Genomic DNA, 19,775 nt, shown 5'->3' on the forward strand with positions numbered 1-19,775 from the left:
ATGTACCAAGAATGGCCAATTCCAAGGCATTTATATTTACCTCCTTCTAATTATGCCACTAAACAATTGCTATATTACAGCAATTATGACTTACGTTGACTACCAGGACTATCTGTACAGTGTGTCCCACTTTTCATGAAAGCACCCCCATCTGTTTAAAATCTGTTTTTCCGTTAATCAGCTGTCGCCCCCATACGAACGACAACTCTCAGAAGTTGAGAAACTTGTGCGAGCTAACGAGGTCTTACCTTTTAACGTGTGATTCCTAACACATAACTTCCTTAATTATCAAGGTACAATGATGAAACTCGCAGGATTGACAAAAATGCTGAAAATACACTTACTGGCTGAATCGTATTGGCCAAAGTGATACACACTGCCCGCCAGTCACGATGAAAGAACCCGTTTTTACGGTAAATCATACTAGGGGGTAAAATAGGCTGAAAATTGCTTCAGATTGCCCAAATTACTACAGGCACATCTTTTTCCTGAAAAGATTTCAGCCCTGAAAAATACAAATTTGTCTCACTTTTCATGGAAGCAACCCCGTAACTTCCGTAATCATCAAGGACTGATGGGAATATTGAAAATTCAATTACCGGCTCAATAGTTTTGACCCAAGTTCTATACACCGACCGCCAGTCGCAATGGAAATGCCGACAAAAAACTTAAAAATAAAATTCTACACCAATCAGAAATCTCATTTTTTTTTAATTAAAATTGAATTTATTTCTAACCTGACGTTTCGTACATTAACATGAATTCGTTCATCAAAGTGAGATGATTTTAATTCTAAAAAGTCATTTGAATAATTACATAAGTTACGGGGGTGCTTCCATGGAAAGTGAGACAAATTTGGATTTTTCAGGACTGAATTGTTTTCAGGAAAAAGGTGTACCTACCTGAAATAATTTGGAGGTTCTGATCACGAATCTGAGGGAATTTATTTATTTATTTGACACTTTGGTACATTGAGTACATGTGCTAAGTCATAATTAAAAAACAAAAATAAAACTACAGAAGTTGAACAATACAAAAACAATAAATATGGTTCACGTCCACAAACTTTCACAACATAGAAGTATTATATAAAAAATCGGAGAAGCTCTAGCAAATACTCTCAAAATGTCATGAAAAAGTGTCGTGCAAGAATTCCTCAAGACTGTAGTAACACTTCTGTAAGAGAAATTTCTTCACCTCAATTTTAAAAAGTTTATCTGACTCGATTTTCCTAATAGATGCCGGCAAGTTATTATAACAGTTTGTTGTATTAAATAGTGGGGAGCATCTAAAGTGAGCCGTTTTGTGTGAGGGGGTTCTTAACAGTTTCCCATGACGGGTGTCTCTACCATGTATATCCGCATTTGTGACAAATTCAGTTATATTGTTACGGGCAAAAGTGACACACTTCAAGATAAATAAAGAAAGTGCCGTCAATAGGCCCTCTCTTAAGAAAATTGGTCTACAACTATCTTGAAAATCTATATTAAAAATTAGTCTCAGCAATCTTTTCTGAGCAACAAAAACTCGTGGAAATTCCCTTGCACATCCCCAAGAAATGATATTAAAGCTGATGTGAGAATAAGCCATAGAAAAATAGACATTCATCAATCCAAAATTATCTAGAGTGTTTTTCAATTGTTTGATTGAGTAATATGCGGAATTGAGTTTGTTGCAGACCTTCTGAATATGACCTCTCCAGGTCAAATTTTCGTCTAAAGACGTTCCTAAAAACAAGACTTCGCTGGAAGATCGAATACCATTTATTGTGGAAGAGTCACTGCTGAAATTTTTCCTAATAAATGATTTCATTGAAACAGATTTAGATTTATTCAGAATAAGTTTGTTACCTTGACACCAAGCACTGAATTTATCTATTATTTTATTTATTTTGTCTGACAACTCAACTTCGTTTTTGTCGGCCACAGTAATTGCAGTGTCATCCGCAAGCATGGTTATGTGACACTCAGAAAAGAATTCAGACAGGTCATTTATGAAATTGAGGAACAACAATGGTCCCAGGACAGAACCTTGAGGCACTCCTAGTTTTACATCTTTGGGACTTGATAAAATTCCATTGCAGCTAACTATTAGACTACGGTTTTCCACATATGATTTCACCCAGTTCAATAGATTATTTGGGAAACCTAGGCCTGCAAGTTTAATTATAAGAAATTCGGAATAAATGGTATCAAATGCTTTTGACAAATCGAAAAAAAGTGTTACAACTAGTTTATTCGAGTCAACCTGTGTATAAATGAAATTTAATAAATGGTATGAAGCTGATTCAATTGATTTGTTCTTCCTGAAGCCATATTGGTTATTACTAAAAAGATTATTTTGATCCATGTAATTCAGAATTCTGTTACTAACAACTTTCTCAAACAGTTTAGAGAGGGAACAAAATAAAGATATCTGTCTGTAGTTGTCTACCTCAGTTTTGTCGCCTTTTTTATATAGAGAAAATATGAGAGCCGTTTTAAATACATTCGGAAAACAACCTACAAAAAATGACTGATTCATCAAAAACAATAGTGGCTCGATCATAAGGTCTACAATTTTTTTCACAGTAACTATTGAGATACCATCAGTACCTGCGGAGTTTTTATTTGCCATTGTTTCCAGAGTACCTAGAATTTCTGTCTTTGTGAATGGGGTTGTATCGAAGGGATACTGACTAACAGTATTCTTCGAATAGGTACAGGGAAGTAATACATTTTGACCAAAGTGCTCTGAGATGAGCAATTCGTCAGAAGATGAAAAATGTTCAACGAAAAGGTTTGAAATTTCTTGTGGATTGTTAATTTCCTCCTTTAATTCATTTTTTAGAGTAATAGGTTTGTTTCCAAGTGCCCTTTTTTTATTTCCCAATTCATTATTTATTATTTTCCAAACTTGTTTAGTTTTGTTACTGGATTTCCTGATTTTTGAATCGTAATAGTGACTTTTTTCTTTTTTTATATTTAATTTGTGTTCTTTAATTTTTTGTTTATACAATTGCATAGCTTGATGGTCCACATTACAGTTAGTGGAAATTAACCAAAACAAATCTCTTCAGGCTTTGCTCTCTTTGACTGAATCATTTGAGATCCATAAGTTTGATTTATTTTCCCTAGGCCTAGTTCTTTTAAAAGGACAAGAAACATCATAACACCAGGAAATTTGTTCAGCCTATTTCCCCCCCCCCCTAGTATGAATTACCGGTCATATTCAGAAGGTCTGCAATAAACTCAATTCCGCATATTACTCAATCAAACAATTGAAAAACACACTAGATAATTTTGGATTGATGAATGTCTACTTTTCTATGGCTTATTCTCACATCAGCTTTAATATCATTTCTTGGGGATGTGCAAGGGAATTTCCACGAGTTTTTGTTGCTCAGAAAAGATTGCTGAGACTAATTTTTAATATAGATTTTCAAGATAGTTGTAGACCAATTTTCTTAAGAGAGGGCCTATTGACGGCACCTTCTTTATTTATCTTGAAGTGTGTCACTTTTGCCCGTAACAATATAACTGAATTTGTCACAAACGCGGATATTCATGGTAGAGACACCCGTCATGGGAAACTGTTAAGAACCCCCTCACACAAAACGGCTCAGTTTAGATGCTCCCCACTATTTAATACAACAAACTGTTACAATAACTTGCCGGCATCTATTAGGAAAATCGAGTCAGATAAACTTTTTAAAATTGAGGTGAAGAAACTTCTCTTACAGAAGTGTTACTACAGTCTTGAGGAATTCTTGCACGACACTTTTTCATGACATTTTGAGAGTATTTGCTAGAGCTTCTCCGATTTTTTATATAATACTTCTATGTTGTGAAAGTTTGAGGACGTGAACCATATTTATTGTTTTTGTATTGTTCAAATTCTGTAGTTTTATTTTGTTTTTTAATTATGACTTAGCACATGTACTCAATGTACCAAAGTGTCAAATAAATAAATAAATGGGTTCTTCCATCGTGAATGGCGGGCAGTGTATATTACTTAGGCCAACACCATTTAGCCGGTAAGTGTATTTTCACCATTTTCATCATTCTACCTTGATAATTACGGAAGTTACGGGGGCGCTTCCATGAAAAGTGAGACACACTGTAGATGATGGAATTGGCACATACTTGATGAAAATCTATAACAAACGTATTCATAAGGAGGAAGTGGAGCTTTTTAGACTCTGATTTGGGTGAGTCATTGTTTGTAAAAGTTTGTTTTTTTTCTTGATGCAGATTTTGCTTGTGTTGCTCAAAAATTGGGTTTGAAGCAGATTTATTAGATAATCTGGCTCTGAGGAGTTGCTTTCTGACTGCACCAGCTAGCCTCCAGGTTTGTTAGAAGTATCAACAGTGAGAGATCTGAGAAGCTCTTGTTCTTGATCCAATGTATGATGGAAGGGTCGGACATTCGTCTCATTTATAGAGTTAGAGATGAATTATTTGGTTACTAATATGGTTCATGAAGAACTAGAGAAAGGGGGTTCATTACAACAGAAGACAATATCACCATGACACTGAATGATTTCAGAGTCTTACTTCTTTTCGACGGAGAAACACACATCTTGGTATGAGCCGTCATTTAGAAAAATTCTCACCTCTGGGGGTGTCACTTCACCCAGCAGGGTTCCAACGCCACCCGTTGCAGGGGGGCGTTATGTTATGAAGGTAGAGGCGAAACTATATTTTTTCTAGAACTCTACATTGAATAGCATATAGAGTTATCAATTTTTAAAGAATTCTGGATATTGAGACATTGAGTCGTTATGTTTTGTTTACTGACACAAAGTAAGGTCTAAACATCAACTCTAAATTCCCTTGCCATCAAAATGTGTCAACTATTCTAGCATTTATTATGCTTCAAACGCAATTTTCACAGACTATAAAAAAAATAAAAATGTGGTACATGATAACCAAGATCATATTTTTGCTATAGCTCGATATAACCTTGATCCTCGTAGTTAACGCACATACCACTGATGATATATGCCGCAGTAGGAGACGAAACGTTTTGTACTTCAAATTCCATTCATTCACGGCCTATTAGCCTAGATTTCGTTCACTCTTATCATTTTACAATATTATATAAATTTCACGATCATTATCTGAAAAACATAATCAATTGAAACATGAAAGTCCAAACTTATCCGTTATTTGAAAAATACATATCTAAAATTGGATCTTTATTCTATGCTTCACATGATCCAGTTAACACAGATAGTGAAATCAGGTGCTTCTGAAAATGGGATACATGTAAACACATTTTCTGTGTATACACTGCATAAAAATTAATACGTTACTTTCATGGAAATGATAGCATATCTGGTGAAGTAGCTTTAAATTTGAATCTTAAACAACTTTATCTGTAGTATTGCGTTAATAATATAAAAATATTTTTCGGAAATGGAAAACATATTTAATAACAGTTCATTGATAAATTGATTAACAGAGGTGTACACCAACTTGTTTTACTTCAAAAAATATTTTTCTTCAATTTGTTTTTCTCTCTACTAATAAATCATCACACCTTCAGCCATGAAAGTTTACACGTACCGAAGAAACCTTTGAAGAATATCACAAAAACTGACTTTCGTTCAATCATCCAAGATGTATAAAGGAAGATCAGAAAAAAATAAGGTGCCGAATTATAGGATGAAAAGAATAATGTAATAAGTGATTCAGGGAGATGGTGATTGATGTATTAGCACTGATAGTAATATTGATATCAGATGACGGTCTGAATTCTCATAAATGAAATGTTTCCGTTCAGATCTGTTTATTTATTTATATAACTTCGCGAAAAAAGGAAACGTATGAAACAGTTGCTCACCTCCTGTACTGACTTTTATCAACTGACCTGATTTTAATTATATTTTCATGAATAATAATTTTGTATTTAATTTGGGAATCCAATCAAAACCACAACGAATAAATAAAGTTATAAAAATTTCCATTGTCAATTGAGAATGATGTTCATAAACTTACTTGCCCCATTTTTAAATATTTTGTTATTCGACAATGTTGCTGCAACAGAGGTAAGTTGTGTAACTGAATATGTATGAAACATGTTTGATTAATGACTTATTTATTTTGTAGAAATCAATATTGAATATAGGATACTTACTTTTACTTTTGTCTGATTTCTACTAAGTTTTTTATTTGTTACGACTGGTTTCGGTTTGTTAAACCATTCTCAAGTAAACTCAATAAAATGGTTTAACAAACTGAAAGCGATCATAACAAATGAAAAACTTAGCAGAAATCAGTTATTTTCTTTATCCTATATTCATGTATGAAAAAAATGAAAATTAGAGTTAACCACTTCATTATGATTATTTTTGTTTAAAATTAAGTCATTTTCGATTTTAGGAAACGGTAACAATTCTCAACCCATGTTCAATTTTGTACGCTTTAAGTAATAATGTTTTATAGTTTAAAAAAAATAACGCTATGTGAATAATACAGTTATCTCATTTTTCTCTTCGCTTTGCGTCACATATATCGAAAACCATCATTCATGGTTTCATGTCATTTAGGTTTTTTCTATTTTTTTTGATATATTCAATAGGTCCTTATTCAATATATAAAAATCTTTCATCAGTTAGTAGTACTTCATGAATGAAAAATTTTGTTTACAACACAATAATAGGAATAAAATTGAAAAAATGTAATGAATTCATACAAATTATGAGAAGTATGCTACTGAGACTCATGGCGACAGGAACCTGAAATTTTTCTTTTGGATATAAAGTTCATCGATGAAAACATGCAGACTAAATATCTATCAACTTTCGCCCTTCAATGAAAATACTAATATTTTAAGATTTTCTGGAGTCTCATGTGCAAATTGTAAATATGTTGTATGTTACTACTACCTCTTTTTCCTCTTTATCATTCAGATGAAGAGGACACCTGAATGAAAAACGGTCCTATATGGGAGACCTTGATATTGTATCACAGAATACAAGCAATTTATGGACAACCCAGTTATTCAAAGGAATATGACATGCAATCGATAAACGAGAATAAGATTGAAGAAATATAAATTTAAAAAAAATCTAAGAATGTAAGATGTAAACGACCGGAGATAACTGTGTCGAAGCTTTTTTACTGGTTTTTTGGCCGTGGTCTGCACGTTTATATGTCTGACGTTTCGTCTACTAGTGCGTCCACTACTACTACACTTGTGTAATAAGGGAAACTGTCAGATGTAGTCGAAAATTCTCTCCAATAGAAAGGAAGAGGCAATAAACATTAGTAAAATCTGGCTACCTGTCCTTAATTGTACACAAAAAAGTTCAAGTACTCCACCAACGATAATATTGAATAGGAGACAAATTCCAGCATTGTAGTTCATGCGTTGGGAACTCAAGCTCTTCCACAGTTACCTCATCGCATTTGATAATGTCTACCGCAGTAGTAGACGAAACCTCAGATATAAAAACCTGCAGACTATTGCCGAAAAAAAACGAGAAATAGCTTTGAGACAAAAAATCTGTTTTACTGTGAACCAGTTGACCTCAAAGTTGATCGAGATAACGGAGGCTGATATCAAAGGTACGTGTTGGACATATCGTGCACGAATATTTGGGTATACGAAAGCTCTGTTGGAAGTGAGTGCCGCACAATCGAACAAAAACAACCACGAATTGATGATCAGCGTTTGAAGTTGTTCCACCATAATTTGATATGTGATAATGGATGAAACATGGCTCCATTATTTCACATCAGAATCAAAACGATCGCCATCTGAGTGAACTGCACGTGGTGAACCAACTCCAAAGCGTGCAAAGATGCAACAATCGGTTGGCAAGGTTATGGTATCAGTATGTTGGGATACACATGGTATAATTTTCATCGACCATCTTGAATAGGAAACAACCATCAGCAGCGACTATTACATGGCGCTTGAAGGATGAAATCACGTAAAAACGGTCCTATTTAGAGATAAAGAAAGTGCTATTTCATCAGAACAATACACCGTTTCACAAATCAATGAAAACAATGGCAAAATTGCATAAATTGGGCTTCGAACTGCTGACGCATCCACCGTATTCCCCAGATCTGGTACCCAGAGACTTTTTTCTGGTCTCGTATCTCAAGAGAATGCTCGCTAGAACGGAATTTAGCGCCGATCAAGTGTCGAAAAATTGTGTGACCGCTATAATCGTTGTATCGTATCGCACTTGAATTTTATCAATTTTTTTTATGTTAGTTTACGAACTTTTCACCCCAACTGCATGTTCCATTCAAATTACAATTGAGCTATGCACGAGAAATCAACGAAAAGACTGTTGGTTGAAAAATATATATTTGATATACTCAATTATTCAAATAGTTATCGCTAATTGTATGGAACATTGATATCCCAGAACATTATGTATCTATATGACGTAGAGTTATATCATGAAAAAAGTTCTTATTGGAAATGATATTTCAAAACGTAATAAAATTGGAATTAGTGAAAGAACTCATTTCTAGGAAAGATGGAATATTACAAGTTGTTCGTACAAAAACTAGCTCAGGTCAATTAATGAGAAGTGCAGCAGTTGAGATAGGATGTCAAAACGAGAAAACAGAAAAATTATTCCAAAGATGAGGGAGTGAAGATATGCAGCGACTGTGTTCTTTATTAACAACTTTTCTTCTTTTGCACGTGACTGAAATGGTCGAGACAAAAAGAATATTGAAAAGGCTTGTTTTTTGGTTCAGTTGAGTTTTGATTATCATCTTTCACTTCATTCTTTCTATAGTCATTTTGTATGACAGATACTTACTCTGTATGACAGACATACACGATATTTTTTTTATTAAAGACAAAAAATAAGTGACACAGGCAACGCAATATGCATCCACAAGAACCTTCGATACCTAATTTTGATTACTATTGTTATTGTGGAACGTACATATTTCCTATTATTAAATGTGGAGTTATTACTTTGTAGTTGCCCTAAAATAAGTGGAGGATAAATATATTACGTTGAAATAATATCACATTTTCAAGGAAACGGTGGTTGTCACTATAAAAAGCGGAAAAGTTTTGGGGAAAAAATTAACAACAGCTGATTTGAATGTTGACTTTTATGCCTTCCAAGGAATACCTTATGCCCAACCTCCATTAGGAAATCTTAGATTCAGGGTGAGTCCAAAATCAAGCGAATTCGCTTTCAGTACCTACCTTCAACAGAGAATCATCAATATTGATTATCGAATTGGAATATCAATAATTTCTTCAATATTATAGAGTTTGAATATTTTCAGCCTCCGATTCCTGTTGGTCAATGGAGCGGCATTCTGAACACAACCGAAGATAAACCACAATGTATTCAGAATTTAGGAGATGGATCTGAAGATTGTTTATTCATCAACGTTTTCTCTCCAACGGTAAGAGATTATTGTTGTTACATAAAATACTCAGTTGAATATACAGAACGTTACAATGAAAACTTGACCCCTTCCTGCAAGACAAAAACGAATGTGATCAAAAATAAAAAAAAACTCATCAATTTCTATTTCTATGGGGACCAATTTCGATTTGAGAATCATACACGAACCTTCACCCCCTTGCGGTTAGCAGCTACCCCCATATTTTTTCAATGATATGGGAGGTCGAGTGATACATCATTTGACCGGTCCTTGGTTCCTCTATTACCTCAGTGAGTTTTTTTGAAACTGGTTCATAAATTTTTTGGGAAAGAATGGTTCATAAATGTTGAATGTTTATTTGAAACAGAAAATGCGCTGTCATTTCTTTTATTATTGAGTAAATCAACAACAAACAATATATATCAATGGCAATAAAATCAACGGTTACATTTCTCAAAATGTTCTCCACCTAGGTCCATACAATGGAAAGGTTTTCTCATGTAATATATCTCCACAAGAAATTGAAAAGTTGAAAACAACAGCATTTAAAAAAACATTACACAATTGGATATTAGATAATAGTGAAAAAATTGAAAATGTGCTCACATTGAAATAGTTCAATTCAACAAATAATTTATTTCACCCTCATTCATAATAAAATACTATTATTGATACATTTTTCCTTTTCTATATTGTTTCATGAACAATATCTATTAACAGTTAACATTATCTTTATTTTTCAACTAACCCAGTCAAACACAAGTGTTTACACTTAGCAGACTGTGTTAAAATATTATACATGTAATTGCAATTTTTTTAAATTTATAGACATTCATTTGATATTGTACATTTGTTAATAAATTTGAATTTGAATATTATTCGTGATATCCGGGGTCCACAATTTGCATTCCCGAACAATTTTCTGTCACAGCTCTTCTAGATTTGTGGGAGCGGTTCAGTGGAATGACCAGTTAGATCACCTAATCTCACACCATTTGATTTATTTCTGAAGTCGAAAGTTTACTCTACTAAGCGTACAAGTCAAGAAGAGCTGATATTGTATGTTTTTGATTTCCTCAATAAAATAATCGACAGTGTATTTTCTGTTTTTTCTAATGATAATAGATAAACCAATTTTGAAAAAACTTACAGAGATAATAGAGGAACCAAAGATCTGTCAAATGATATATCAGTCGACTCACCATGCTATTGAAAAAATATGAGTGGTAGCTGCTGACCGTAACTGACCATACTTTAAATGTTACAGATTCACACAGCATCAGATATTAACTGGGTTCTGCCAGCAACTCCTTATGCCTAAATGAGATGAAAGATTTTTCTTCAGTATTCCCCATCAACAACCTCTCTCTTGAATTTCACTAGTTCGGATTTTCATTGTCTAATATAATACTAATATGATTTGAAATCTCTAAAAGACCAAATAAAATTAAAATGAATAGCTGAAATATCAATTATATTGACCGATAAAACGTGAAATAAAATTACAATGAAATAAAAATATGCAAAATTCACAAATAGAACAATTAAAATTGAAATTAAGAAGTTAAAAAAGATTTCAAACCAAGTTACTTCACGACGTTTCAATTATTAGTATCCATAATCGTTTTCGGGTGATGACTGGACTGATTCCTCCGAGATCTGACTATTTATAGGTCATTCGAACGCTTTCACCTATTTCCTCTTCCCTCTCTACGCTTCACCGGATTAGCGGGAGTTGACCCTTTTCCCCGCTAGCTTACATATTTCTATATGCTGCGTATTTCTTCGCTAGCGTGGCTGAATGTGTCGTTGGACATTGTATACGTAGCTTCTTTGAACTTCTTTTTGAACCAGTGTTCCTCCCTGTGGATGATCTCAGCTTAGGACCAATTGATGTTATATTGATGAGTCCAAACATGTTCTGCTATTCCCGATTTGCTGGTTTCTCCTTGCTGTGTGTTTCTCTTGTGCTCGGCAATGTTAACCACTTTCAAACAAACCTCTCTCTTTCTTCTCACCTTCTGAATTGGTCATTGATGCCTCCAGTACATTCTCAAAGTGCATAAGACCCCCACGTCTTCCACCGATCTCCAGGACCTGATTCATAACAAAGTCAACATCTGTATGGTACTTTTTGAAGTGAAATTAATCATTTAATTTTTATGATGTTGTTTGAAAAATACGAAAATGACAAAGAGTCGAATAAAGAAATGTATATTTCAAATATCAGCCTGGGGAGTAGTTGTTTTCTGATAGATGCCAGTACATAAACTTACTGTGTAGGTAAGTGAAAACTGACCTGAACGAATTGTTCCTTTAGATGACTTGATGTATAGCCAGATATGTGATTGGTTGATACCTCGTCTACGGGCAGAGAAAGCAATGGCAGATATGTTGCTTGTCGTTCACTTCAGCTTTGTTCGAGGTATGATACTCTGAAAAAATTTGATTTTTAATTATGGGAAGTCATCAACTTCGTGTTGATATAGGACCTTAACTTGTACTGATGAGAGGCCAAATAGCCTGAAACTGGTCTACAAATGTGAAAATCGATTCCGGTAGTTGTATTGCCAAAAGCATATGCAGGAATTTTTTCTGTGAAGAATCCAAGAATCCAACTCTCTTCGTGGTATTAGCCAGTGGATTAGTTGTTTTCTGATAGTTTAAAAACCTACTGTGTAGGTAAATGAAGACTGGCCTGAACGAACTGTTTCTTTATATGAATTTATTTCAAATACAGTTCTTTGTACTCATTTCAAAAAATTGGTACTATATGCAAACTAATGTTTTGATTTTTAGGTGTATTCGTTAGAACGCTTGCCAGTTTTCGTTTGGTTTTTTGGTGGTTACTTCATATCTGGAGATTCAACTCGTTCTAGTTACGGACCAGACTATTTCTTGGAAGAAGGAGTAGTAGTTGTCACCTTCAACTATCGCCTGGGAGTATTCGGTAAGTCCTGGGTTTAAACAACTCTGGTTGAAAATGGAATGAATCTTTATTGAATATTCATATTTGTTTTTTTGTTTCATAATCATAACCGATCTGTAACTGAAACTATTAGCGGAATCTAATACAGTTGGAGGTGGTTCAACGCCCCCATAACTCACAGCATTGTCACATTCTAAACTTAGTAAATTTCATTGTTGGCAATAAGCTGACATGTTATTGAAATGTACAAAATACAAATGTAAATAGAATAGAATAGATATTTTTTTACCACTTTTATTTGTAACTAATGTTAGTGCAGTTTCGTCCTATAAAACTGCTTTTTAATCTTCCTCTTTGAAGATGATCACTTGGTGATCGAAACACGTGTAGAGGTGTCAAAAATAACGATTTGGTGTTGGGAAAAAACTCCAGTAATATTCACTGAAGGAATTAACCATCTTGTGCTACGTTGGCAAAAGTGCACAGATTCAAATGACGCTTATTTCGATTAAACTGAATAAGTATTCAGTGATATATTACAGTTCAAGTAGACTCATAATAACAGACAAACTTTTAAAGCAATATAATATTCGTACAACGAGATTTGATCGTATTTATCTGTTCTATCGATAATCATTATCATCTCTTTATCTCTTTATCTCTTGTGATGCACTGTTTGGAACCTTTGGTCTAGTAATGAATATTACTGGAGTTTTTTCCCAACACCAAATCGTTATTTTTAACACCTCGACACGTGTTTCGATCACTTGGTGATCGAGTCGTGTCGAGGTGTTAAAAATAACGATTTGGTGTTGGGAAAAAACTCCAGTAATATTCACTGAGGGAATTAACCATCTTGTGCTACGTTGGCAAAAGTGCACAGATTCAAATGACGCTTATTTCGATTAAACTGAATAAGTATTCAGTGATATATTACAGTTCAAGGAGACTCATAATAACAGACAAACTTTTAAAGCAATATAATACTCGTACAACGAGATTTGATCGTATTTATCTGTTCTATCGATAATCATTATCATCTCTTTATCTCTTGTGATGCACTGTTTGGAACCTTTGGTGTAGTAATGAATATTACTGGAGTTTTTTCCCAACACCAAATCGTTATTTTTAACACCTCGACACGTGTTTAGATCACCAAGTGATCATCTTCAAAGAGGAAGATTAAACTGATTTAATCTTCCTCTAAACACGTGATCTAAACACGTGTCGAGGTGTTAAAAATAACGATTTGGTGTTGGGAAAAAACTCCAGTAATATTCTTTATTTCTTGTTTAGATTTTTCTTGTTGTGGTATATAATGACTCACTACTTATGTTTTATCATCTAATTATTAGGATTTCTGAGTACCGAAGACGATGTAGCTCCGGGAAATTGGGCCTTGAAAGACCAAATTTTAGCCCTGAAATGGATTCAGGAGAATATTGAAGTATTCGGAGGAGACCCAAATTCAGTCACTCTAGCCGGAGAAAGCGCTGGAAGTGTTTGTATCTCATATTTGCTACAATGTCCATTGGCAAAAAGTGAGTCAAGTTAATCACATGAATTGATTTTTCCATTTATTTCAAAAAGTTTATTGCTTCTTTTTACGAATCAATTGCCAACGCTCATGTGAAATATAAACCATATTTTTAATCTACAGAAAAATTATTTTTCCAAATGAGAATATTTTCAGATCTTTTTCACAGAGCTGTGCTCCAGAGTGGAACTTCTCTGAATTATTTAGCGCTATCCAGAAATCCCAGGGAAATAGCATTCGAAATAGGCAGACTCTTTGGAATTTTCACAAACGATTCGAAACACTTAGTAAACGAGTTGAGAAAAATAGATGAAGGAATGTTGCAGTCATTTTCATTTGCCAAAAACCTTTTGGTAAGTTACGATTTCCTATAAAGACTTTTGTCTAATCATAGCTTCAAATCACAGGCCTGGATGTTGAAAACTTGTCTCTCAGAATTGTAAATTATAATAGTATTGAAGTGAAAAATGAGTTTCATTCATGTCTGGATTCCATAAATTCAGTAGATGTGGGTGGACTCATGTCCTTCTACCAAAAGATGGTTTGCAAATGTGGAATTGGACTTTCCATTCAAGAAACTACTTCTATGGACTTTACTGCCATAGAAGTACCATGTACTTTTGTCAAGAATATTGTCGTTCAAAATGAATTCGATCTCTCAGAAATTTCACCGCTTGAAGTTTTGAAAACTTTAGATAATATGAGGAACAAAAATTCAGCTGGTATTGATGATATGTCTATTGTTACTGTAAAGCAAATTATTGATATAATTATTGAACCATTAGTTTTTTTTGCTTAACCAGTCCTTTTATGGGGGGTTTTTTCCCACATGAATTGAAGAGGGCTCTTCTCTTTCCACTGCACACAAAAGGTCGGATAACAGAAATTGACAATTATAGGCAGATTTCGTTGATTTCATCCTTTTCAAAACTATTCGAGAAAATAATAGGTAATAGAATTTTGATGTATATTGAACAAAATGACCTATTCTGCAATAATCAACATGGTTTTAGGAAGAGTAAATCAATTGAATCTGCATCTTATCAACTATTGAACTATATTTATGCACAAGTGGATAATAATAACCTGGTTTTTTCACTTTTTTAGATCTATCAAAAGCATTCGATACTGTTTCTTCCAAATTTCTATTGAAAAAATTACTAGTACCTAATGGGCTTTCCCAATAATGTGTTGTGTTGGATAGAATCGTACATGGAAAACCGTAGTTTGGTGGTTAAATGTAATGGAAGTACATCAGTTCCTTATGATGTGAAACTAGGAGTTCCACGAGGATCTGTTCTGGGTCCATTATTATTCTTGACTTTTATCAATGACTTGCCTGAATTCATATCAGATTGTCACATAACTATGTACGCTGACGATACTACAATCACTGTTTCTGGAAAAAATGAAAATGAATTATCGATGAAAATTAATTTAGTTATTGACGAATTCAGTAGTTGGTCAACGTAACAAACTGATTTTAAATAAATCTAAGTCAGTGCTGATGAAAACATTTGTTAGGAGGGATTTCTGTTGTAATTTAGTCACTTTGAATGACATAAAAATATCAAAAGAAGTTGATTTTCTTGGAACTATTTTAGATGAGAATCTCACCTGGAGAAGTCACATACAAAAAGTGTGCAGTAAACTCAATTCCGCTTATTATTCGATCAAACAGTTAAAACATCTAAAACAGTTTAGATAGGTTTGGTTTACTAAATGTTAACTTTGCGAATGCATACTCCCACATTAGTTTCAACATAATGGCTTGGGGATGTGCAAAGGAATTTTCTAGAGTTTTCATCTCTCAAAAACGACTGATAAGATTGATATTCAACCTGGGGTACCAAGAAAGTTGTAGACCCGTTTTCAAAAGAGAACGCTTGTTGACTGCACCCGCAATTTATATAATGAAAAGTGTCATTTTTGTGCACTGGAACCTTGACTTGTATATAACGAACTTGAGCATTCACGGTCGTGATACTCGCCATGCTACTGCTCTGAGGGTCCCTTCACATAAGATTAGTTTCAGTGTTCTGACTGGCGATTTTACTTTTTTTTTTTTCAAATATGTGTGTACATATTTGTAAATATATGTATATAAGTAAATGTATACATATGTATATTTATTTGACTACGGCAAGCAAAATTACCACACAAATGTATCACAAATGATGAATAAATATTATTATTATTATTATTATTATATCTTTGGAATAATGTTCTTTCCATTTGGCCAATATAAAGTTTTGGGCAAGAATCACAAGTCAACTTATATACTTCTGATTTATGTGAGTCAAAATTCCCCAAAATACTTGGGTATTAAATGTTTCAATAAAATAACAACTTGTATAGGGATCAATAAAAGTAGAACTGTAATGAGGAATGAACTATATGATTTCTTGTTGGATAACTGCTTCTACAGTATGAATGAATTTCTTGCTTTTAGTGCTTAAATAAATGACAGTTTATTTTATACATGTAGTCTTCTCTTTTAAGTTTGTTCAAGATCAAACATTTTTGTTTTGCTTTTAGCGTTTTACTTTTGACTAGTCCAATAAGTTTTCTCACGTATTTAGTCTTGTAATTATGTATGTGTGAAAATTTTAGTAATGAATAAAACTATTTCTATTTCTATTATCCGACACTGAAGTTTCGTCTTTATTGTTTTCATTACTTTGCTCAAATTATAATTTGTTCTGTAAGCCACGTCTGAGCTTTTCTTTCCCAAAAGTTAAGTAGACCTGGTCCATGGCTTTCTTTCGTAGTGTTTTGGAAAAAATGGAGTCGATTATATCTACCTTGTAACCGTTGTTGACAGCGATTTAAAAATCTGTTTAAAATCTGTTTTTCCGTTAATCAGCTGTCACTCCCGTACGAACGACAACTCTCAGAAGTTGAGAAACTTGTGCGAGCTAAGGACTAACGAGGTCTTACCTTTTAACGTGTGATTCCTAACACGGTTGCAGAATCATTCCAGCTTCAACCAGATAAATTCTCTCGAGAAAAATATCTGAAACTCGGCTTTTTCTGAAAATTACTTTCCGACAGTGGAATATTTAATAGCCTGTGAAACATACTATTGGATAAAGCTACTTCATGCTAGTAGGGATGTGTGGAGGAATTATATATGGCAATGTCTCTATGAGAGGGTTTTTAGAAAATTGCAAAATTAGGTTTATTACTACTTTTCGTAACAGTCAAGTCCAGGTAATTTATTGAATTATTCACCTTACGTTTAGTGGCGAATTTCATTGACGGGTGAATGGAATTGGCATATTCGACAAACTTGCCTAATTGCCTTAGTTGTACCAGTAAAACAGACTAAGACATTATCGACGTATTTGACTAGTATAAGAAATTGTTAATCAACTGATCATTATGAATAACATCGTCTAGATTTCAGCTAGCAAAGGACTTGATGGGTTTCCCTTTATGAGTCCTTCGCTGCATGAATAAAAATTTCAATCACATTATTAAAGCTTTTCAAGTATTCCAATAAAGTTTTCTGGAAATAATTCCAAATCTTCCAGCTTTACTTGATCTGGAATATTCTGGAATAATAACAGAATGGCATCGGTAATAACATTGAAGGGAAAGATTGGTTAGAAGATAAAATCTTTTACTAATGGTGATGAATATTTACGAGTATACTTTCAGAAAACTTTATGGGATAATCCAAGAAATGGAATATCTTTTTCTCCTAACATCGAACCTGCTAGTGACACTGCGGTAATCACTAATAAAAGTTATGGACTCTGGAAGAAGGGGGAATTCATGAAAGTTCCCTTAATGATTGGTTTCAATTCACAGGAATCAGTGACAGTTCTGTGGGGTAAGAAAATGTGTATTTTACTAATTTCAATACAATTAATTCATATCGTTCACGTCCGATGCCCCTCATATAATGTTACAGCCTTGCCTTGCCTTGTTTAATGATATTTCAGTGAATTTTTTTTCTACATAATCTCGAAAGTACATGAAAGTTACTTCTGTAGAACATTATTGGAGGTAACTTTCGGAAGTCTCACTTTCTATTTCATCGAAACAATTTCTTAATTCATAAAACAAAAACAAATTGAGTTGATATTGGGCAGAAGGGCTCAAACCAATTCAATGTTATTTCGCCAATGAAAATGTAGTTTTGCAAATAAGCTCTCGAGCACATGTGATACAAGTATCTTTCATTGTTCACTATAATTCCAAAATAATAGGCACTAAATTCTCAGAACTGACTAAGGTTTTTGCCTTAATCTGTCTCTTGCAGTGGTGTACGGAAATTATACTAAACAAATGAGGAAAAATGCAATAATATTTCTGAGAATACACTGTCTACTATTATGGAGTTGTACTATAGTATGTGGGAACTGAAAAGTCAATTTCGTGCACACTCGTGGATTTATAATATTATAGAATTTCATTTTACGATCTATTTCTTTTTTTTTGGTACTATCTGTAGAATTGAGTTATCAAACGTTTATACTCGTAAATCATTATTATTATTCACCTACGAATGTGGTATTGGTTAGACCTTCTACCCGAAACCTTAAACCAATCGGAGTTCCACTTAGAACTCCTCAACAGTTTCATCTCCTCTTTCATAAAATAGTGATACTGATGGAATATGTTTCTTTCATCAGACGAATCATTTTCTTTGGAATGGATAGAACATATCTCGAATCATCCATATTTCTTATGGGCCTATAATGCCACCATTAGATCTTACCTGGAGAATCGTAGCCAGTTGGTAAAAACTGACCACTATTCACGTATTGGAGCTACTAGATGTGGTGTGCCTCAGGGTTCGGTACTGGGACCTATTTTATTTTTGTTATATGTCAACGATATCTCCCATTTTAATATATCTGGGAGGTTCACGTCATTTGCAGATGATACCACTATACTTTGGCACAGTAGTGATGAAACATCTTTACACAATGTCATACAACGTGATCTCGAAACAATAAGAACGTGGTTTGACAATAATCTCCTTGTACTCAACATCTCCTAGACTAACTTGTTAACCTTCAAATGTGAATTGGACACAATAATTCTTGATTCAACTAATATTGACAATTCCCCCTGCACAAAATTCTTGGGTCTTCATATTGACAGTAACCTGAGATTCGATGAAAATGTTAAAAAACTGTCTAAAAAACTATCCTCTGGGTGCTATGCCATTAGAGTCATCAATAATGAGGTAGGATTTGCAGCAGCAAAATCTGCCTACCATGCATTAATTGAATCGCATATAGGTTATGCAATTGCTTTTTGGGGTGCATCAATAAAAATTTATTACAGATGATCCAAGTTGTACAAAAAAGAGCCATTAGAGCCCTCTTCAAGATTAAGAGTCGCAAATCGTGCAAAGAATACTTTAAAAATCACCAAATCCTCACAGTGATCTCTATTTTTATATTGGAAACATCTTGTTTGATTCATAAGCACCGTGATCTATGTAAAGGAGCGTCATCGTCTTACAATACTCGATCTTCCCAAAACTCGACTCTTATGTTGCCTATACCCAAAAGTCGCCTCGTAAAGGACTCTATTATATATAACGGCTTGAAAATATACAACTACCTTCCAGCAAGAATTAGGGAAATCAAGAATTATAATAGATTCAGAGGTAGTGTGAAGGTTTTACTCTTTGATCATCCCTTCTATAGCTTGGATGAATTTTTTATAGCCAAATTATCTGAATGAACTCATTATCCATATCTGTCATTGCTGAGGCTCAATTATGTGAAAATGTATGTATGGATGGGTGTATATATATATATATATATATATATATATATATATATATATATATATATATATATGTACCATTATTTACTCTAATTTGATCAGATCCTGTGTTTATTTGTGTTTATACATCTGTAAGTGTTATTTTAACTATATTTTAACATACATCCATGTACGACAACTGACTTTGTCAACA

At 33.7% G+C, this 19,775-nt stretch overlaps 1 protein-coding gene across 2 annotated transcripts in view; it reads left to right on the top strand.

Moving 5' to 3' along the window:
• The first annotated feature begins 6 nt into the window (after positions 1–6).
• LOC111504804 (carboxylesterase 1D) overlaps positions 7–19,775 on the top strand; it is a 30,440-nt gene continuing 10,671 nt past the window's right edge. For both annotated transcript variants that reach the window (XM_074178681.1, XM_074178679.1), the window contains exons 1-7: positions 7–6,031; positions 9,001–9,135; positions 9,258–9,380; positions 12,162–12,312; positions 13,647–13,832; positions 13,985–14,181; positions 17,492–17,666. In XM_074178681.1, the coding sequence (XP_074034782.1) occupies positions 5,963–6,031; positions 9,001–9,135; positions 9,258–9,380; positions 12,162–12,312; positions 13,647–13,832; positions 13,985–14,181; positions 17,492–17,666 (1,036 nt within the window). In that variant the 5' untranslated portion in view covers positions 7–5,962. The remainder of the gene's footprint in view (positions 6,032–9,000; positions 9,136–9,257; positions 9,381–12,161; positions 12,313–13,646; positions 13,833–13,984; positions 14,182–17,491; positions 17,667–19,775) is intronic.

This window comes from Leptinotarsa decemlineata, unplaced genomic scaffold, assembly GCF_025532065.1.
Source record: "Leptinotarsa decemlineata unplaced genomic scaffold, Ldec_3_MD MMD2_tig00004307_RagTag_RagTag, whole genome shotgun sequence".
Taxonomy (NCBI): Eukaryota; Metazoa; Arthropoda; class Insecta; order Coleoptera; family Chrysomelidae; genus Leptinotarsa; species Leptinotarsa decemlineata.